The sequence below is a fragment of the Streptopelia decaocto genome, assembly GCF_964273445.1.
Source record: "Streptopelia decaocto genome assembly, chromosome: 2".
NCBI classification, from domain to species: domain Eukaryota; kingdom Metazoa; phylum Chordata; class Aves; order Columbiformes; family Columbidae; genus Streptopelia; species Streptopelia decaocto.
The window spans coordinates 46190048-46211389 of NC_138655.1; the positions used below are offsets into that span (position 1 = coordinate 46190048).

The 21342-nt window shown below is 40.4% G+C and overlaps 1 protein-coding gene across 1 annotated transcript in view; it reads left to right on the forward strand.

The window, feature by feature from the left end:
- Positions 1–9168: 9168 nt before the first annotated feature.
- Positions 9169–21342, forward strand: part of B4GALT6 (beta-1,4-galactosyltransferase 6) — a gene marked incomplete at its 5' end in the record, with an annotated part of 31203 nt that continues 19029 nt past the window's right edge. Inside the window, one exon of the mRNA XM_082044669.1 lies at positions 9169–9283. Within this exon, the coding sequence (XP_081900795.1) occupies positions 9169–9283 (115 nt within the window). The remainder of the gene's footprint in view (positions 9284–21342) is intronic.

The following is a 21342-nucleotide window of genomic DNA, read 5'->3' on the forward strand; positions in this document are numbered from 1 at the left end:
TATATATATATATTTAATATATTTAAGACCTGGCTGTTGTTGGTTATATTTGAGAACACAAAAAATAATTTCATAACCAGCTCAAAAGAATTCAGTATTTCTTACTGCTTTTACCACAGGAAGTTGGAAAAAATAATGTTACCAAGTTTTCTCTAGTGAAAAACTCTCTGAGCAATGATACACCATTAGAACATCAAATCAGTTTTTGGCAGACTGATTTCCACAGCAGTTTTTGGTTGTTCTTATTAGACATATGGAGCTCCATGAACTTCATTTTTGTCATTGTGTTTCAGATCAAGACAAATTACTGGCTTTGAGAAGTAGATGAAAACAGTTATAGTTTTGCAACTTGTAGACATTTCTGTGTTTGTGTGTGTATGAACATCTATCATGGAAGCACCAATTGCTGAAAATGGAACACACATAAACCCCGATGTAGCATTTATTTTCTTTTTTTCATTTATACAGATCGTAGTACAATCCCAGGGTTCTCTTCTGTGACTGGGACTTTTAGGCACCATTACACCACCAGTAATGAATAATGGGAATAGATGGCTATCCTAAGACTGCCTCAGAGTTGTGTAGGATACCTGCTATTTGTTTTCTTTGGGAAAGGAAGCGTACCATTAGTAGAAAAAAGCAACTGCGGTGAACCTTGGAGACCCTCAGATAGTAGTACAACCCTAGATCAGGTCTCATGTTGCCGTAGGTTATGCCAAAGGCTATTTCAGCCACAGAGTTATGGAGTTTTTAGCTAACTCTAACAAAGGTAAGCTAGAATCATGACACCAAATCTATTTTAAATCTAGACCTAAATATGATTAAAACAAAACAAAACAAAAAAAACCAACCAAATCCTTCCAGTTTGGTGTTCTTCTTATGCTGTCTGGAACATTCACTAGAATTTGTAACTATTTCTAGAATTTCAAAGACTGGGTGTTTGCTGTATCAGGTAGAATATATTACATATATTATCCTTTCCTCCCAGAATGTCTCACTTCTCCAAGGGGTAACTGCAATACTGTTATAATCTTTAATCTTTTTGCCAAACATACTTTCATTGTTAGCTTTTGAAACTCTGAGAGGTTGGCACATGCTTGGTGGGGGCAGATTCTTTAGGATTTCACCTGTTCTAAAAAATTAGCAGCACTTTTTCAAATGCTTACTATTTGACAACATTTGGGAAGGTGTCCATGCCCATGACTGAGCAAGGCCACTATTTCTCTTTCAAAATATAGATAATTTAAATTACGACCAAATGGTCTTGCTGTTTTTCTCTTGAGGAGTATGAGAGGTGAAGAGTTTGGTGGATTTTTGCTTTCTGTTTTATCTACATAGAGAATTTTTTCCTAGGTTTGAGAAAAGTTCAACCTAGGAAAGATACTTTACATAGAATTGTTTATCTTAACAAATTAATGGCTACCTAAATTATAAGCAAATAAACTGAGATTTTGTAGCAGGAGCAACAAAAATTATGGTCAGCATCACCATCCCTTCACAACTATCAGTATGTATCCTGTGTAAATGAGATTGTATTCATGAAAATACATTTATTCACTTTTAGCATTTCGTTTTTTCATAGCATAACCAGAAAAGCAGCAAGATTAGACTTCGGGAAAACTTTAGACTATTATTTAGGTCTGCAGTACGCCAAAGAGCTTTTTTTGGGGACAGAAGCTTTGCTTCAGCTCTTAAGGAGGTTCAAACTACTTAAACGCTACCTCCCAAACTAAATAAAGCTGGTATTGAGAACTGCGCAAAGCAGTGGAATTGCACCAGCTTTAACCTTTGCTAAAGTTATCTGTGACTTGTGCAATTTCTAAATGAGACCGCGATGGAAAGCTTAATCAGAAAACATCTGTCTTCCAAGGCGTAAGACTCTACTCTCTCCGAAGTCTGTTTAACAAATTCTGATTGCTTTTTTCCTAATTGCAGTAGAAAGAGCAGGAACAGATTGTTTCTATTTATATATGCAAAGGAATTGTGTCTCAGAGGATAGATTTTAGCCATGAAAAACAAAGCAAACCAAAAGTCTTCAAGCCTTCCACAAAGTCCTCTATTAATTTATTTTAGCACTGAAGCGATTAACAGCCAAACTGCATGATTTAGTTTTGTACACTGATTTTTAAGACTGGAATGAAATCTCCAAAAGCGAGGTTAGGGAAGCAATCCAAGAGCGTAAGCTTAGCCTGCAGTATGCTCTTAGGATTTCTTAGTCACACTCCTTTTTCAGAAATGTTTTAAGGAACAGCTATTACTACAAATGTGGCAAATAGAGGTTTCAGAGTAGTTCTGATGCCAGTAATTCAGGACACATAAATTCTGATTTCTGTAAAAATATTTGATGTTGGTTAGTGGTGATTTTGTCTCCTTTTGCACTTATTTTTCACATGTACAAATTACAGTGAAATAACACTGATTATATTCAAATAGTAAACCTATTCTTTTATCAATGTCTCTTCATACTGCACTTTTACAGCAATTAAAACATTTTTACTGGCACATTAACCTTGCTTTGTAGATTTCAAACAACTACACACTCACCATTTTAAAGGAATCTCTACGTGATCTAATGCAAGATACTGTCTTTTCCACATAAAGATGCTTATAATGTTATGGCATAGCAAATACCCGTGACATACAAAATTATGAATTGCCTAATCTCAATATGATCATCCTTATTAAATTCACTCTTCTAAAGATACACGACAGCACTGTTTAAGACAATAAGTGTTCTCCCACAGTAATGACTGATTATTTGTGATTCTGGATATCTCATGTACCTCTGATAACATGGGGAATAATCACACAGCCAAGTTAACAGAGGCTCCTTATGGCAGCTGCAGGGTCTGTAAAATCTAAAGGTCCTTCTTTCATTTGATTGATTATGTGAGAAAGTCTGAAGTTATGTGACTGTATTATCTCCTCTATCTAATTGCACAGGTCTCTCTTCACTCTCTTTAACTAATATCAATAAAGGACTATACAAGAAGATGTGTTCTGTGCCTCTGATTTGTCCCTTGCTCCTACTGATTTTGCTAAAAGGATCATCTGTAAATCCAAAGGTTATGGTTAATTCTTTATTTACTGTGTCTCCCTTTATTTGTCCCATGCAGTACTATTAATACAAAGTTTTTTAGTGATAAGAACTACTAACTGCTCCAAACTGACTCGGGTAAATTGATTGAACACCAGTGCTCTGTCATTGGAAAGATAAGACAGATGAGACTTCACGATAGATTTAATCAAAATCTAAAAATGATAAAAGTCACGGGGCACCAAACTCCAACCCTTCAGAAGCAAGGGTCTGCACATGTTCTCATTCTGTAATAGAACACATACTTGTCTGAAAATAGGGATAATAAGGACTGAAACCCTCTGAACTGCCATTCTGAACTTCAGACACATTTTCCAAGAAAAGCTTCACTTAAGCTGGTGTGTTACAATATTTCAACTTCAATAAACTGGCCTTCTGCTGGCAGAAAAATCTTGACATATTCTTAAATAGGAATATTTTAACTTCATTTGTTGACTTTAAAACTTATTCCCCCATGCTCTATTTTCTTTGATAAAAATATTAATATGGCATATAATAGTTTATTATATATTCCTGTTTATTGACTTTATAAAACTGTGTGTTACAATTTGGCTGAGAAGTTTTGCACCTTTTGTAGTTATTGGTAGACAGATATATAATGGCTAGTAAATTATGTTAATAGAAGTAGCCTTCTAACATTTAACAATAAAATTTCAAAAGAAATCCTCCCCTCCAAAATATTATTTTCTGATTTTTGATTTAACTGTTACAGAGAGAAATGACTTTATTTTGGGTTATCTGCAGTGTTAAAACAACATTAAATCCTAAGGTGAGTCTCTTCATGAAAACGAACAGCTTTCCTCCCTCTTCTCTGTGTTGCATGGGTTAGCTCTAGAATGGACATGGCTTATGATCTATAGAGTCAAGATTAGAATTAGAAAAATTTGCCTTTTTTTCCATAGAGATAATCTTTCCTAAATTACTAATTGAAGCTTTTTATAAGAAATGGCATCTGGATCTACTTCAAACAAACAAAAAAGCAGTAGCAGCTAGAAAAGTTACATGTGAGTGAAATGTGAACCAAGTTGTTATCTATTAACTTAGCTGAAGATAAAAGAGTATGATTTTGCAAAACATCGCAGCCTGGGAAACATGGGAGGAATGCTGAAAGTGAAGAATACAAGGCCTTACCTAATGTTTCAGTTTTTTCATTCCACCTGTGACAGGTTCACAGGACTTCTTGTTGGATAATGCTCTTTTATGGTGGCAACAACACACAAACTTATCTTTGAATGTAGAAATCAGAGACTGCGGTTATTAAAAATAAGTTTCAGGTTCAAAGTTCTACCACCAGAAAAATCCAAAACATTCTCAAAACACTTTCAAGTTGGCATTTGATTCAATAATGGGATTATAGCTGATGTAGTGAGGTCATGTGACCTCACACTTAAGTACATTTCTGTAGTTCTCAGTATTTATGGATGTTTTATGTGTTCATGTTTCACATTGAGGGACACTAACTTTCCTTGCTAGGTTACAGTCTAGATCACTCTGACACAACTTTATTTAATCTTTAAAAATTGTAATTAATATTTATCTTAAAAATCTTCACCTTTAAAAAGCTTACACAGACTGTGCATTTTCTTGGAACTGTCGGACCTGTTCTCATGCTTCTTACCCTGAGCTTTATAACCCAAGGCATTTTAACTCCATACTGACCTACCAAGATGGATCATGTATCAGGTATTTTACAAGATCCTAAAATGCAGCTGCCCTATATAAAAAAGTGTTAATAAAAATCAAGCTGCTAAATCCAAGTAAACAAAACCCCAAACGTTCTTATGAACAACACCAAAAAAGTAACTGCTACATGTAGGATTAATAATGAAACCACTTTACTCTCATTTACCAATTTTTTATTACTATCATTTAGGAAAACAGAAAAGGCAAGGAAGAAAACAAAAGCAGTGATGGCAAACGACTAAGTCAAGCCATGGGGAAGATTTCATGGAATTCTCTGTGGTGAGGAGAAAGCTGATCATGTACTTTTGCCTGTGGCTCAGGGGGTCGCTTGGAACCAAGGGAGGTTTGTGACTTGGCTGCAGTTCACCAGGCTTGTTTGGGAAACAGGTGCTCTGAGTGGGAGAGAGTTATTGCAAAAAGACTGTGAAAGAATTGTTCTGCTTGATGAGCTATTAACTACAGCCTAAACAAGATGGTTGGGCTGGCTTAGCGGAAAGTGAAGACAAAGTGACAGCCAGCAACCAGAGACTAAATAAACATGAATGTATTGGAATATAAAGGCAAAATGAAGAGAAGATAAAATGATGTTGGTGCTAATGATTAAACTTGCAGAAACAAAGACGACAGTTAAAAATTGCAAGATTTATGTGGTATTTTATTGTTGAAAAAAAGTGTTTTAAACAGATAAATGACAACGGAAGCACTTTAGTTTAGTTTCACACATGTACTTCCTATGGCAGTGCTTGTTGGACTTGATGAAATATATGACTTTTTGGAACAACTGACAGATGTGTTGATTATTGTAGCTTCAGAGACATTGACGGTTTTGCACTTGTTGTTCTGGTGAGATCTTGTTTGATTTCATGTTTGCTGATCCATAGAAAATTCACTTTTGAATGGTTAGATTGAAAACAGGAATGAAGGAGGAGTTTTTGTGAAATATCATCTTCTCCCAGAGTAACCTACAATTGTTTAAAAACTTTTCTGCAAAAATTCCATTGCAGGATGAACAACAGCAAAGAGCAACGTATATGCAATGGAATTTCCTTTTATTACAATAAGTAAATTGCAATATTGCAACTTATTCAAAGAAGTTATCTACTTATTGTGCAGTAATCTTTTTACTGAAGAAAGTAATATTTAGAGACGATGGAGGATGTTTCAAATATTCTTTTCAAAGCAGATAGCTGCACCTAGTCATCTACCACAACTGTGTGTGAGTCATGCTGCTGCTACTTCAACGTTCTGCTGCTGGAGATTCAATTAAACACGACACATCTATCTTCTGAAGTTCCATTTTTATATTCTTCCACACATGTCTCTATACATTTAAGATATTATCCCTCAGGTTTTCTCATTATTATCATGGTAGCATTTAAAGTCTTACAAAAATGCACCTAATGGTCTAAGCAATTAGAACAAAATTAATTCTGTTGAGCTGAAGACAGAGCACTTGCTTTTAGTCATTCAGAGACTGTGATGTGTATGGCACTGCCTAACGTTCCTCCACACAAAAGTTAGGGCCAGTCTTAAGATTTCATGTACCACGGATCTCACTCTTGTCTCTGACAAGACCCTGCAGTTTGTCATTGCTTTGATCTTCTAACGTCCTCCTCTATGTTTACAGCATAGAAAAAAATATTCTAAAACAGTATGAAAGACACTAATAAAAGTGGAATACTGGAGAAGGATGTGTCAATACTCAGTTATTGCAGTTAACAGAGTAAATCAATAGCTTTAGTATGTAAAAATAAAGCAGTAACACTGGATGACATATAAAATAAATTTTACTTCAATGTGAGATAGCAGCAAACCATAAAGATACAGTAAATTTTTACTTCATAAACCAAATTTCATGTCCATACAGACTCTCTACATTACAGTCAGCTGAAGCTTCAAATTTAAGCAATATATGTATATAGTAGTAAAATATTGTATTTTTATAGCTAGTCTTACACTCTTTTCAATAAAATAAATGACATACCTCAAGTTACATAGCTACTACTGGCAATTCAGAAAAAGTTTTGTGACAAAATGCATCACTCAGTCGATACATCTGTCTGATAACCATTGTAATAACATCTAACAAAATATTACTGACAGATATCTGTTTCAGAGCTGAAGGAGGAGAATATCTCTCCTATGGAAACCATTACTGGGAAATTCTTGTGTCTATATTCTGCATCAAAGTGATAATCTGGAAATCCCATGATGTGGCTATAGATTGTTAGTTTCTGTGTGTACTGTATTCTCCTGTGCATAGAAACGTTCCTGTTCAACACGTAGCAAGACTGGAGCATAGAGTAGCCTGGTTTTGACTGCTTAAGGAAAAGATCTTGAGTAAACCTGCATTTTTTGCATCACTACTTCACTGATTAACCAATCATTTTGTATTTCTAGCTCTGACATTTACATGTCAACTGACTTAGGCTTTTTACATTTATGATACAAAAACACTGATAAGGAAGCCTACAGACTCTTTGTTTGTCTGTGACAGAAGTGAAGGAAGTGATAAGGTCATTCCCTTAGGCTACAGGATAAACTCTATTGGACCATGAGCTGTGCTGGGTGAATGTTTTGTCTCAATTATTGCTAAAACAGAATGAAGTTACCAGTAATGCATATTGCATAAAAACCATAGTGCGAGTACAGTGACTGAGATTAAGTTATATTTGGAGGAAGGGGGGAAACGATTCTATATCTCCAGTCTTTTTACCCTATATCTGAGTAAACTCAATACCAGTTAACAACACAGACCTGGATTCTTAAGCAACCAGATCCTGCTGCCATCTCAGGTGCACTCAAGCACATCCTGGCCAGCTGCCAGCCACTTGGCACACATCTTCCCATCGGTGACAGCGTTCTGCAGAGGCACGGAGATCACTGACTTGATCAGGCCACCTAGCGACTTGTGGTAGCTAAGGTTAGTTGCTAAAGCAAGCAAGAACAACTACTTGACGTGAAGCTTTATATTACTGACTTTTAAAATACCTTTTTTGTGCAACGGGCTTGAGAGCAAACACCTAACGGAGCACGTAGATCATCACATATGAGTTCATCAAATATGAAAGCACAACTGTAGCTAGGGAAAGGTTTTCTCATCTGCGCTGTGGAGAACTGTTGGGTGTGCTAGCCCTGACTGCCATTTCCAACTGTTCTGCAGCTGCATTAAGAGGTAAGCCTGTGGCTGCACTTGACAAAGGACCACTACGGGCTGTTAAGGGGCAGACAGGGAGAGGCTAGCCCCACTGCCAAAAAGCGGGCACGGACGGGGCAGGTCGAGTTCCCGAGAGGCGCGGCGGTGCCACCGTCCGCGGAACCGCGGAACCCGGCCCTCACCCCGCCGTGTCCTGCGAAAAGGCCGAGGTGGCGTGGCACGAAAAAGGTGTCCCCTGCCTGACGGCCGGACACAACCCGAACGCCGGGAGAGATAAGCCGCCCTCATCGCCGCTGCTCCCCAACGGCTCTTCCCGCCCCGCCCTCACGTAACGCCCGCGGGGACCCCTCCGGACCCCGGCCGCGCCGGCCAGGCCGCCTCGCACCCCTCCCCCTGCCCCGCTGATACAAACGCTCGTCCCCGCACCAGCCAATGGGGAGAGTGCGTTCCCTTCTCCCTGGCCTTTCATTGGTTCCGCAGCGCAGGGCGGTGCGCGCGCGCCGCAGTATAGCGGCGGCACCTCCAACGTCCCCTTTCTTCCCCCTCCCCCCCCCCGCCCAGGCCCCCTCCGCCGGAGCGCGGGGCGAGCGCGCGCCCGCCGCAGCTCTGCAGTCGGCTGCTGCCGCGCCGGGGCTCGCGCACGCCCCAACCGCCGCAGTAGCCGGGTCTCGGCGGGGCGGGGTCCCGCCGCTGCGGGAGGAGGTGGGAGCGGCGGAGCTGGGCTGGGCGCGGAGGTGACTGGCCGCCGGCAGCGGGGATGCTGCTGCTGCCGCCGCCGCCGCTTATGAGGGGGCAGCAGGCGGGAGGGCAGGCAGCCGCGGCTCCCGGCAGCATGAGCAGCGGCGGGAACATTCCCCGAGCCCCGCGGCAGCGCTAGGGACCCCTCCCCGCTCCGGCCGACACCTGCGAACCGCGGCGGCGGGTTCAACCCGCCCGGAGGCGCAGCGCGAAGGCAGGGCCCCTCCGTCTGCCCGCGAGGGGGACAGCCGGGCCGGCCACAGAGCGCCCGCCGCTCTCCCTCCTTGAGCCGCGGCGCTGCCCCTGCCGGCCCCCACCGGCCCGCCCGCGCCTGGGGAGGCGGCGGGAGAGAGGGAGGTGGGGGGCGAGTGGAGCCCACTCGTCACCTTCTCTCTGCCCGATCCATGGGAGGAACGGGCCGCCTTCCTCTGGGAAGCGCCGCCGCGGCTCGCCGGGATTGAGCGGAGCGGCCGGCCGCCGGCGCAGAGGGAGGATGCCACTGCTTCGGAAGGTGCTGCGGGTCTCCAATCGCTCCATGCTCGCCTTCATCTTCTTTTTCTCCTTCTCTTCCTCCTGCCTCTACTTCATCTATGTGGCCCCCGGGATCGGTGAGTCGGGAGCCGCCCCCTCAGGGGAGGGGGTGGGCAGGGGAGTGTGAGGGCGGGGGGCGGCTTGGGCGGTGCGCACCCGCCTCCCCCGGCCCGGCGCGCCTGGCGGCGGCAGGCGAGGGGCGGCTCGGGGGTCGGAACGCAGGCCTCTCTGCTGAGGGAGGGTCGGGGCGGCTGACAAGGGCCCGTCGCAGCGGCGGTAGCGGGTGTTAACGTCGCATCTTTGTTCTGATGGTTTCAAATGCGCTGGAAGATTCATCTTCAGTCGCGAGGTAGGTGAATGCTGTTCTTGCTTCCCAGGCCAGAAGACTGAGGCAAAAAAGCAGCTCACTGTTGCATTGTGTTATAAATTAAAAGTAGAAACCAGGAAAGGTAGGGTCACCTGAATTCTAATAATTAGTAACTGCATTAATAATACTGCACATGTGAGCAAAGAACCAGTTTGAATATTTGTCATTTATTGCTGTCAGTGGTATCGCTCTTCACAGGTTTTACAGTTTGTTAACTTCCACTTTTGAAAGAACCAATTAAGAGGGGAGACAAACAGTTTCTTGAAGAAAAGCTAAATAAGTGTGAAATTCGGGCTAGACAAAAAGAAATGTGCTGTTTTCATTAGTTTGTTCTTCTGCTGTTTCTGGGAGACTGTCAGGCTTTTTCTTGCTGGATGATCCTTTCCAAACGGGTTAGCCTTACCCTGAGCTAAAGCAAGCAGTATCCTCTGTGATGCTCTGTGGTAGCTCACTGTATTGGATGTGTGTTGGATGGGCAGTGTTCTCCTTTTTATCCCGGGATATGCTTCTCCTTGCTTATCAGGTGCTACTTAAATACCTTTAAAAACATTTTGCTCTTTGCCCTCAGTTCTTAAAACTTCACTGCAGTCATTGCCACAAAATGTCTACATTGATTTGGCTGCTGAATATACACAATAGTTTCCTGTTGATTGGTGTCTTCATGCTGTTTGGCTTTCTCTTGTTCACAATCTTCTATTTACCTTGTGAACCCTTTCAAGATGCAATTACTGTTCCCATACTTATGGCACTTCATACAATAACGACGTGCCTGTCAATCATGGTTACAGTTCAAACAAATATAAAAAAAAATTGGGGAAATATCATGGGTTGGAGTTTTTGAGTTTCTTGTTTGTCATTCTTGCCCCTCTCAAAGGGATATAATTTAGTCTTGTGAGAGAGAATGGTGCTGCTAGGATCCATTTAGACATCTTAGTTCTATGAAACACTACTGCAAGATTAGAGTAGACTTCAAGAACGAGCAAGTTGGTGTATGACTTAGAAAAGTGCATTTTCTGCATCTTTGTAAGCAAAACTACCAACATCTTGCATAACGTATGCAACTGGAGTTTTACTTCATTATTTAAATGTTTATTCTTCAACAGATATCTTCTTAGAAATATATTCTCTTCTTACAAGGCTTATGCAGTACCTTGGTCAAAATCAGTGCCTCTAGTGATGGTGCTTTCCTGACTGCATCTTGCTACTTAGCCACTGGGTTTAGATGTCTGTTAGGTTTCATTTGTACCAGAAGTAAAATGAAATCAGCAGTATACATGAAAAGAATTCTTGGGGTAGGTTATTTAGGTCTGATCAACCTTAAGGAAAAAAGTAGTATTAACTTAAACTGGTCTTTCTTGCTGTCGCAGACATATACTGTAGTTAGCCTTTCAAGCTGTGGTTTGACAATATAAAAATCATCAGTAATCATCAGTAGTTACACTGGTTTGCAAGATTACAGCTCTTTTTGGCTACTGTTCAGTAGTATGCTGCCCTAACTTTGTATACAGTTGTGCTGTGAAGTCATCCAGCTTAAATCAAAACCTTACAATATTGGGCTTATTCTTTGTTTATGACACTTCTTGGCAGTTCAAAATGCTGCCATCCTATGCTGGTCTTAATGGGGGAAGGAATATAGAACATGGTAAAGTGCAGTAGGAAAATTTTACACTGGTAATCGAAGCCCCTTGGCTTGCAGATGTGATGCCAATTTCCCAGAAATTTGCTCCTGGAAATGTTACAGTATAGAATGGAGAGGAAGAAGGTGAAATATTATCTTAAAACCAACAGGCATCCTCTCAGTATTCTTGAGGAAAATGTAAGTTGTGAGAATTGAAGATTTGCAAAAAAATCCAGTAACACCCTACCCCCCAAGTTTATAGATAGGTGATTTGTCTAATAATCCTTGCTGAATGCTGATGTAATTTGCATATTGCAATATGTGCTTGTTTCTTTCCGTTGGGTGTGGTGGAATAGGTATCTAAATCAAAGCCGATTGTGTATGGAGAGGAGGAGGTCTTAAGGTTGCTTATGGAAGTTCAGCCACCTTATCTGTTAGCAGCTTTTCACGAAATATATTCTGCAGTTAAGTCATAGTTGGGTTCTGCATAATTTATGTGTACCGACATGTTTTAGTGAAGATATTTGGTACATCAGGAGACTTTATTTGTCAACAAGCCACAAGGCACCATGACAGGGAGGAGGAAAGTTCTAATTGTAGTGTAGGGAACTGGAGCTGCTCCCTGGCTGGTTTCTCTTCCTTGGTGGTCAAAGGAACTGAAAAGAGAGGGAGGAGTTGCACTCCCAAATGGAGCAGCAGTGTACTGGAAGGTGGGAGGGTGAAGATGTAGCAGAATGGCTTCCTGAGATGTCAAAGTTGAGTGAAAATTTGAATTCATAAGGGCTAATGGAGTGGAATTTCCTCCTAGCAGGCAGTTCATGGCTTATTAAAGGGAGATGTCTACACAAGTAAACTCTTAGCACTGGTAGAATTCTCAAAGGGGTCATTATCACATTCCCTCTTTCATGCTAATGAGAAGATGGAGTTACTGCGCTTTTTAGTGGAATTGCTGATTTTGTGACAAATGCAGTTCAGGTCAATTTGGAATACTGACAATTTATTTAGAGGGAAAAATAATTACTTATTTTCAGGTTTTGTGTCTGTCTAAATATTATAATTTGCACAATAATTACCTGTGTATCACTTTATTTTTGTAGAGGCCTTACAGAATGTTGGTTCATTGAGAAATAGAAACTTTTGTTATCCCGTGCATTTTAAATGGACAGGAGAGGAAAAGGACGTGGAGAGGAAAAGCATTTAAATTTCAGTTTTTCAGACACTGTTCTGTGTTTTGAGACTAAAACATGTAATACTCCACATAATATAAACCTACAGGGTGTATGTGGTTGAGAAGAATTTGTACGTTATGTTGGGGTTGTTCGTGTGCCTCTTTTCCCCTCTTCTGTAAGACCAGACGATGGGGTGGGGTAGAGATGGCTACAACACTACCCCAGTGCTCTGGTGGTCTTTTCAGAAATCAGAGGAGCTCAAACATGGAAGCAAATAGATTTCCAAGTGCCGATTAGAGAAAACAACTATTTTTCTGGTTTTCGTCTTCCCTGTTTGAATGGATATTTTGAAGCAAAACCTAGAGGGTTAGGATGGCAAAATAAAATGGTAGAAAACACTTTAAATGTTTGAAATTCAAAAATCTTGTTTAAATAATAAACTTCTATATGATAGTCTCAAGTATTTGATGGAAGCAGGTAGCAGGTGCTGCTTCTCCAGAAAGACTGCTTTTCTGACAGTACTTCATCTGGTGCTCCTTCTCTGGTACATGAGATGAAAAGATACGAACTAAAGGTGCTGGTTTTGAATTTGTCAATGGAGATGCCTAGTGATCCTGAAACTTCACTGGCAGTTATGAATATCCATGTCTACTGCAAGTTAGAGACTGAAGAAGCTAGCTGAGAGCAGGGATCTTTGGCACCAGTGTGTTCTTCAATGTTGTAGATAACAGTACTGATAAGAGGGACTTGAATAGTTGACATCTGGTGCTGACAGCTATTCAGAACACATATTTAGGTTCAAGTTTACATCATGGAAAGGATCCAAAGACAAGAATAAGACAAAGTAGCAAGGTGGTGGTGACCAAGAGAGAACATTTGCTGGTCTAATTTCACCGCCAAGCCAATCTGAGTATTGCCAGAATTTTTTTTCTTTGCTTTCCCCATTTTTCTGTCAGCGTTATAACTGACATCACTTTGGACAATATAACTGATCTCAGAAAATGATCTCTTACTCATCTCTGGGCTACTCCTTTCTTGCCAGATTGGTTGGAACAGTACCTTAGAGCTGTCAATATTTTAGCTAATTGCAGTCTAATGTAGCCAGCTTGGACATGATCTGTATAGTTCTCGTAAGAACTGGTTATGGAACAGTGCAGCAATCATGGAAGATACAGTCTGACATCAGTAACTAGAAATCCTGAATAGTGGAATGAGATTGAGGAGGAAAATACAACTGATGTTTTCTCTCTTCTGGTCTTCTGCTTCTCTTATTGAAACTTCACTATTTCTCTGGCAATCCTACCCAAAGGGCAGCTATGCAGGCTAGGTGGAATGTGAAAATATCTCCATTGGTTTTAGCTCACAATTTGATATCAATCTATTCTGTTACTAGGAAATAATTTTCCTAACAGGAAAGGGTGATATCACTCCTTTTTAAACTTGTGCAGAAGTGAAGGAAAGAGCTGAAAATTCTATCAGCAAGATAAATGGTTGTCAGTGCTTCCAGGTGCTGAGCCAATAGATACAAGCACAGCCTTTGTGCTAATATTCTTTGTTCTTGGCAGCTGTGATATTTCTAAAGACTTGCTGGTTGATCATAGAACAACTTAGATTGGCAGGGGCCTCTGGTAGTCATCTGATCCAACCTCTTGCTGAAAGCAGATCCTACTAGATCAGATTGCTCAGGGCCATGTCCTGTTGAGTTTTGAATAACTCCAGGGATGGAGATTCTCCAGTCTCTCTGGGAAACCTGTTCCAGTGTTTGACAACTGTGAGAAAATTGTAATATGTTATTTTAATTTCCCATCTTGCATCTTGTGTTCATTGCCTCATGTCTTTTCACTGGGTACCTCCAAGTGTTCAATTTAGTCTTCTCTATATTCTTTCACTACATAGTTAAAGACAGTGGAAACATTCATCCTCCCTTTAGCTGTTTCTACTAAAGACTGAACAAGCCCATTTCTTTCAGTTTCTACTTGTACATCATGTGCTCCATCTTCAAAGCTTTCCTCTGGGCTTGTTCTGGTATGTTAATGTCTGTCTCTTACTGGGATCCCCAAACTGGACACAGTACCCTAAATATGGTTTCACAGGTTGCTGAACAGTGGAGAATAATTGCTCCTATTGATATGCTAGTTACGCTGTTGCTGATACAGGGCAGCATACTGTTGACTGTGTTTGCCACAGTGATACACAGATGACAATACCTTTTCTGAGGGGTCTGTTGTCTTCAAGGCAATAGGTTTAATGCAGCTCAAGAGCTGCACTGAAACAGGAATAATACAGCTAGCCTGTTGAAAACAAAACAGATCCTTCGTTACTTTCCTCCTTTGATGCTGTGTGGAAATATCATCTGATGTTGTCAATGTTAATGTTTTTTCTGCTGCTATTGTCTTCTTTTATGCCTTTCTAGGGAGTTGTTCTCATGGTTCTCTTAAAAGTTTCTTCAGTGTAAATTTACCTGTCCCTTTGTTTCATAATTTCTGCAGGGAGATGTCTGTATTACAGACCTAGTTGTTGTTTGGGAGCTATTTTCAACTATATTGCTTTGTTAAGTTTCACCTGTTATTAAGGCTTCATTTGGAAGCAGGAGGAATTTCATTCACTGCAGTGGTCCTTTCCTTGCTTGTTGTGCAGCTTTTCAGTTCAGTTCCACAAATTATAACAAAACCCTTTAACAGAAACATATTACTCAACTTTCTGATTAATAGGGTCTTCCCCCCCCCCCCCCTTTTTTTTTTTCCCTGTGCAAAGAGGAGTATGAGGCTTACACATTCTTCTGCTGGATCACTGGTTTCCAGTCATCAAAAAGTTCCTTGGCATTCTGACTAATAGCTTGAGCTTGTGATGAACTTGGGCAGTTTCATGAGTAAGTTTTCTACCTTATTCTGGGAGGTGCAAAGATTTTTCCATGATGTTGGCCCAGCACAGTCATTCCTAGCACCTGATGCTGAATAAATCATTGCAGTTCAGTCATTCATGACTGTCTTGCACTTTTACTGACAGATTAACTTTGACTAAACATGCATATTTCTTTCTGAATCAGTTGTTTTGCATCTTTATCTGATACTTTTCCTAAAGCCCTTAGTTATTAGTCAGAGAACTTGCCTGCATAAGATTTCATGGAGTACTTATTTTGTGGTCTTGCTTTTAGTCAGAAAAGGGGAAAAAAAATACAGGCACTTATGGTGTGCAGCTAACTTCACAAGGACAAAGTAATTACGAGACCTCATGTGAAATGGATTTTCACTTAAGCTAGCCAATTATTTGAATGTGTTTTTTCTCATCCATTGGCGGGGAGAAACTGTGCCCTGGGAAAATTTATTTGAACTGAGGTGCTTCACTGATATGGGTCAGTCTAACCATTTCCACCTCTGTTTGTGGGGAAAGATAGCTTATCTACTGGCTTGTCTTTACTAAGACCATTTCTGCAAGTGACTATATTTGCTTGTTTTTCTACAGCTCTTCCTCTATTTTGGGTAATATTTTGTATTCAAATAATGCAATGATGTTATGGGTTGTGCATTGTTGTGGGGTCTGGTGCTATATTTCTGTGAATACAGTGCAGAGATTGGTTTCAGGGCTTTCAGATACAACAGATGTCTTTTTGCAAAGTATCCCCAATGGTTGGTTCAACTTCTTAAATTTGCAGTTGCCCTTCTTTATCTTCACATTATTATTATGTGTGTGGTGTTTTTTATTTATTTAATTTATTATAATACTTGGAATATTTGATTTAAAGATCCTACAGTTTTCTATTTTTCTCAATGGCTGAACTCCTTAAAACAGAATTCTGGAAGAATTGGTGAGACTTAAGCTTAAAATGTCAGTATAAAGTCATGTAACTATTGGTGTCCAAAGTCATCTTGTTTAGAACAGTCTTCATTGAACCAATGTTTTAACTAAGTTTAGTTAAGTATTTTAAAGCTGGAGTTGAAATGTTGCTAAAATAGTAGAAATTAAAATAAAAATATTTATGTAAAAATACTTGCCTTCCTGGTTGAATTTACCTTGAGTAGAGTTAAAAAAAAAAAAAAAAGATAGAAAAAACCACACAACCCACGTAAATATATAAACTGCATTTTTAGTGGTTACAACAATGCTGATTTTTAAAAATTTCTGTAGGATGCTGTTTCGGAATTACCTACGGAATTCTTTAGAACTTGCTAATTAATCAACTAATAGCCTCAGATTGGAGGACAGAATAGTGTCGAATGTAGTAGAAGTTATACTGAATGTTGTGTAATGTATCATGCTTAAAAATACGGCTAGAGAAATAGATTTTTTTTTTTTTTCACCAATAAACGGAGGTTTTGACCCATGAGATTTACTCGTTTACTGGCTCAAATAAGCACTGAACTGACATGTGTTGAAATCCTCAGACTTGCAGTCAGAGGACTCCTCCATTTGGCATGTGCTTCGTGGCAGTGAATGCACATTGAAAAACACCACCACTAAAAACAATTTTGAAGACTCTCTATTGTAGCTGATACAGATTCATCCATCTGCACCATATGAATGATCCCTGTTAACCTCCAGATATATCTGCAGTTGTTGATATTTTCAGTAGATTGAAGTCATTATCTTTCTAATATATTTTCCCTACAAGGAGGTATAGATATGCAGATGCAAATGCAGTCTCGCCATGCCCATGAAATAAGTTTGGATTTATTGTTAAATTACAAATAGTACAAAAACTGGTATTATATATTCAACAACAAATCAAGTAAAAATGTTTCAATGCATACAATTTTTTTGCTTTTTTCTGGTTGTTGCATATGTTTTAGAAACACCTTCTAATTACCAACTAATGTGTAACACTAAAATCCTATGGAAGTTGAGCACTTACAGTAAATAGGATTTACTTATTTACTGTAGTAAATAGGCTTTATCTATATTCTCTGTAGATATTAATTTGTGACTAGGAAACAGTTTATAGTAGTATTACATTACTTTGGGTATCATACTTCACTGCAAAATTGTTTATTGAATGTTTTATAGACTAAAGTCCCTGTAGCTGTGGAAAATATTCCTAGCTCCTAAAATCGTGACTGTGATGTTTTAGATGCAATCTTCAGCTGAGCTCCACTTACTGTATATTTAGATTAGTTTGTAGAATTTAATCTTTAACACTTTTGTGTTAATTTGCTGTGTATGAACCCTGCCAGTAGTATATTTATAACTCTTGTATTGCTGAGAATATCATACAACCTTGAGATGAGAAGAGATCCGTGTGGGACTTGTTCTAGAAATGTCCCCATGAGATGATTCCCCATTTACGATTACTAGTGGAGAAGTTTCTATTAACCTGTTCAAGTCCCTGTCAATTTTTGTGCAATGTGTTGAACATGCTTTTCAGAAGTCCTGTGAAAACAGATGTTGACTTGCAGATGAATAATGTTAGGGCCAATGGTCATTTGGCAAGGTCTGTTTGCTGCAAAGCTCTGTTTATTGCATTGGAATTTAGCGGTGTCACTGGATTCTCTATGAAGTATCTCCTATCTGGGCTTTTCAGTATTTTTGTTTTCTTGGTAGATCAATGTATAGTGTTGCTAGAGGTGCTCTGATGATCTTTTTGCTTTTTAAGTGTGTGGGTGTTAACGTCTTTTGCTAATTGCTTTGAAAGCATTATTGATGTAAGTCTTTTTTTCCTGTGTGTGTGTGGGTTTTGTGTGTTTTTTGGTGTTGTGTGTGTGGTTTTTTTTTAATAAAAGCTGCATTTTAAAATGAAATTTTGTAGTCTCCAAGTCTGTTCATATTTTCTTTTTGGCATTTAAGAAATTATAGTTTGTAATTTTGTTAATGCTATTCTGGCATTCTTATTAAAATAATCACAGTTCTAACTTCCTACTGTTCCTCAGAATGTTAGTCTGATCCAGTTTTAAATTTATTTGTTCTGTTGTATACTTTACTACTTGGATTGCTTCTAAGTGCATGGCACATTGTTTCGGCTTTGCTTTGGTGTATGTGTACAGCATGATAAATTATTAAGTTTGTGTATAAAACTGAGTTTTGTGCTTTTTATGTGAAGCTAAAGGATGATTAATGCAGTGTTGTAAGAAGTGCTTTCATCTTTGGTGTATGACTTGGAATAAGCTTGATTCCCTAATGGAGAGTGATCTGTGAATGGGATTTTTCTGTTTAGAAAAGATGTAAATAGTCCTTGGGTGAATGATTAAATAACAGGAAACTACCTGAGGTAAAACATTGAGCCATTTTTACAGATATTTGTTTGTATTATAAGGATTACTACATTTCCCCCTTTCTGTTCCCGTCCATGTCCCCACCCGTCCCCAGTCTTCCCGGTCTTGTTTTCAGTCTAACATATAAAACTACTAATAACTAGTGAACTGTAAAGACTGGAGACAAAAAATGATCCATCTGATATTTTTAGGGTCTCCTCTGAAATACAGGATGATCCCCTTAATGCCCTAATGTGCTTTATCAAAATGAATTTTAAATAATACTCTGAAACCAGGACTTTTGATGACTGACTTGAAGCTGTGTGTCTGTGATTGCCTATACAGGTCTGGATCAATTGCTAGTGTAAATTTCATCTGAATTAGGTATGAGCTCATGCTCACCCTGCAGTTGCTTAGGTGGAACATTTAGTATAGTATTTATTCCAAGGTGTCCTATATGGGTGTTATTGTTTTATATCTTGCATCGCGCTTCCCATTTGCTTGCCTTGTAAACAATGTGACCATCAGGATTATGTATCAGAAGTGCTGTTTCTTACTCACTATGGGCCGTGTACAGTGAAGTCTGGAGAATATGAATTCAACTAGTTCTAGGTGGTTACATTTTTAGATATTTTCTTTAGCTAAATGTGAAGTTTTGCTTTCCTGATTTGTGCATTACCTTGCATTGTGACAGGTATGATGGTTGGTACAAACACAGAAAGACAGTAGTGGAAGAAAATCACAGAATAGTTGAGATTGGATGGAGCCTCTGGATGTCATCTGGTCCAACCCCCCTGCTCAAGCAGGGTCACCTCAAGTCAATTGCCCAGGACTGTGTCCAGACAACTTCTCAGTATCTCTGCAGATAGAGAATCCACAACCTTCATGGGTGACCCGTGCCAGTGCTGTTACCCTCACAGTAAAGAAGTGTTTCCAGATGTTCAGGTCAAACATCTGATGTTTCAGTTTGTGGCCATTGTGTCTTGTGCTGTCACTGGGCACTACTGAAAAGAGCCTGGCTCTGTCCTCTTGTCACCCTCCCTTCATATGCATTATATACATATACACCGGCCCTTTATATAGAATAATGTGATCTCCCTGATCCTTCTCCAGGCTGAACAGTCCAAGCTCTCCCAGCCTTTCCTCATAGGAGAGATGCTCCAGTCCCTTCATGTTCTTCATGGCTCTGTGTTGGATTCTCTCCAGTATGCCTATCTCTCTTTTCTACTGGGTAGCCCAGGACTGGACACAGTACTTCAGGTGTGGTCTCACCAGTGCTGAGTAGAGAGTCAGGATTACTTGGACCTGCTGGCAACATTCCTCTTAATGCAACCCAGGTTGCCATTGGCCTTCTTTGCAGCAGGTGCATTTTGCTGGCTAATGTCCAGCTTGGTGTCTACCAGGACCTTCAAGGCCTTTTCTGCCAAGCTGCTTTCCAGCTGTGTGGCCCCCACCATATATTGGTGCCTGAAGTTATTCCCCAGGTGCAGGACTTTGTGCTCCTCCTTGTTGAACTTCATGAGGTTCCTGTTGGCCCATTTCTACAGCCTGTTGAGGTCTCTTTGGATGGTAGCATGACCTTCTGGCATATCAGCTACTTATCACAGTTTTGTGTCATAAGCAGACTTTCTGAGGGTACATTCTGCCCCATCATCCAGATCACTAATGAAATGTTGAACAGGACTGGAGCCAGTATTGACCCTTGAGGTACACTGCTGGTCACTCACAGAATCACAGAATGTTAGGGATTGGAAGGGACCTCGAAAGATCATCTAGGCCAATCCCCCTGGCGGAGCAGGAACACCTAGATGAGGTTATACAGGAAGGCGTCCAGGCAGGTCTTGAATGCCTCCAGAGTAGGAGACTCCACAACCTCCCTGGGCAGGCTGTTCCAGTGTTCTGTCACCCTCACTGTGAAGAAGTTTCTTCTCAAATTTAAGGGGAACCTTTTGTGTTCCAGTTTGTACCCGCTACCCCTTGTCGTATCATTGGTTGTCACTGAGAAGAGCCTGGCTCCATCCTCATGACACTCATCCTTTATATATCTGTAAGCATGAATGAGGTCACCCCTCAGTCTCCTCTTCTCCAAACTAAAGAGACCCAGCTCCCCCAGCCTTTCCTCATACTGGAGATGCTCCACTCCCCTAATCATCTTCGTTGCCCTGCTCCTCCAGCTAGACTTCGTGCCACTGATCCCACCCTCTGGGTCTGGTCAGTCAGCCAGTTTTCAATCCACCTCACTGTTTGCTCATCCAGCCTGTACATCAACAGCTTCTCTATGACAGTCTTATGGGACACAGTATGAAAGGCATTACTGATGTCCCAGAAGACAGTATCCACTGCTCATTCCTCACATATCAAGACAGTACTTTCATTGCAGAAATTTATCAAGTTGGTCAAGCATGACTTCCTCTTGGTGAAGTCATGCTGACTATTCCTGATGATTTCCTTGTTGGTTATGTACCTGAAGAATGGTTTCCAAGGTTAGCTGCTTTATCACCTTTCCAAGGACTGAGGTGAGGCTGATTGGCCTGTCATTCCCTGGGTCCTCCTTCTTGAAGATAGGGATGATATTTGCTTTCTTCCAGTCCTCGGGCATTTCTCCAAGTCACCATTACTGGACAAAGATTACCAAGAGTACCCTCTCAAAGACATCTGTCAGCCCTCTCAGCACTCGTGGGTGCATAACATCAGGGTATACTTACATATACCCAGTTTGCTTAAGTATTCCCTGACCTGATCCTTTTCCACCAAGGGTGCATTGTCTTGTTCCAGCATTTTTCCTGATCTCTGGGACCTG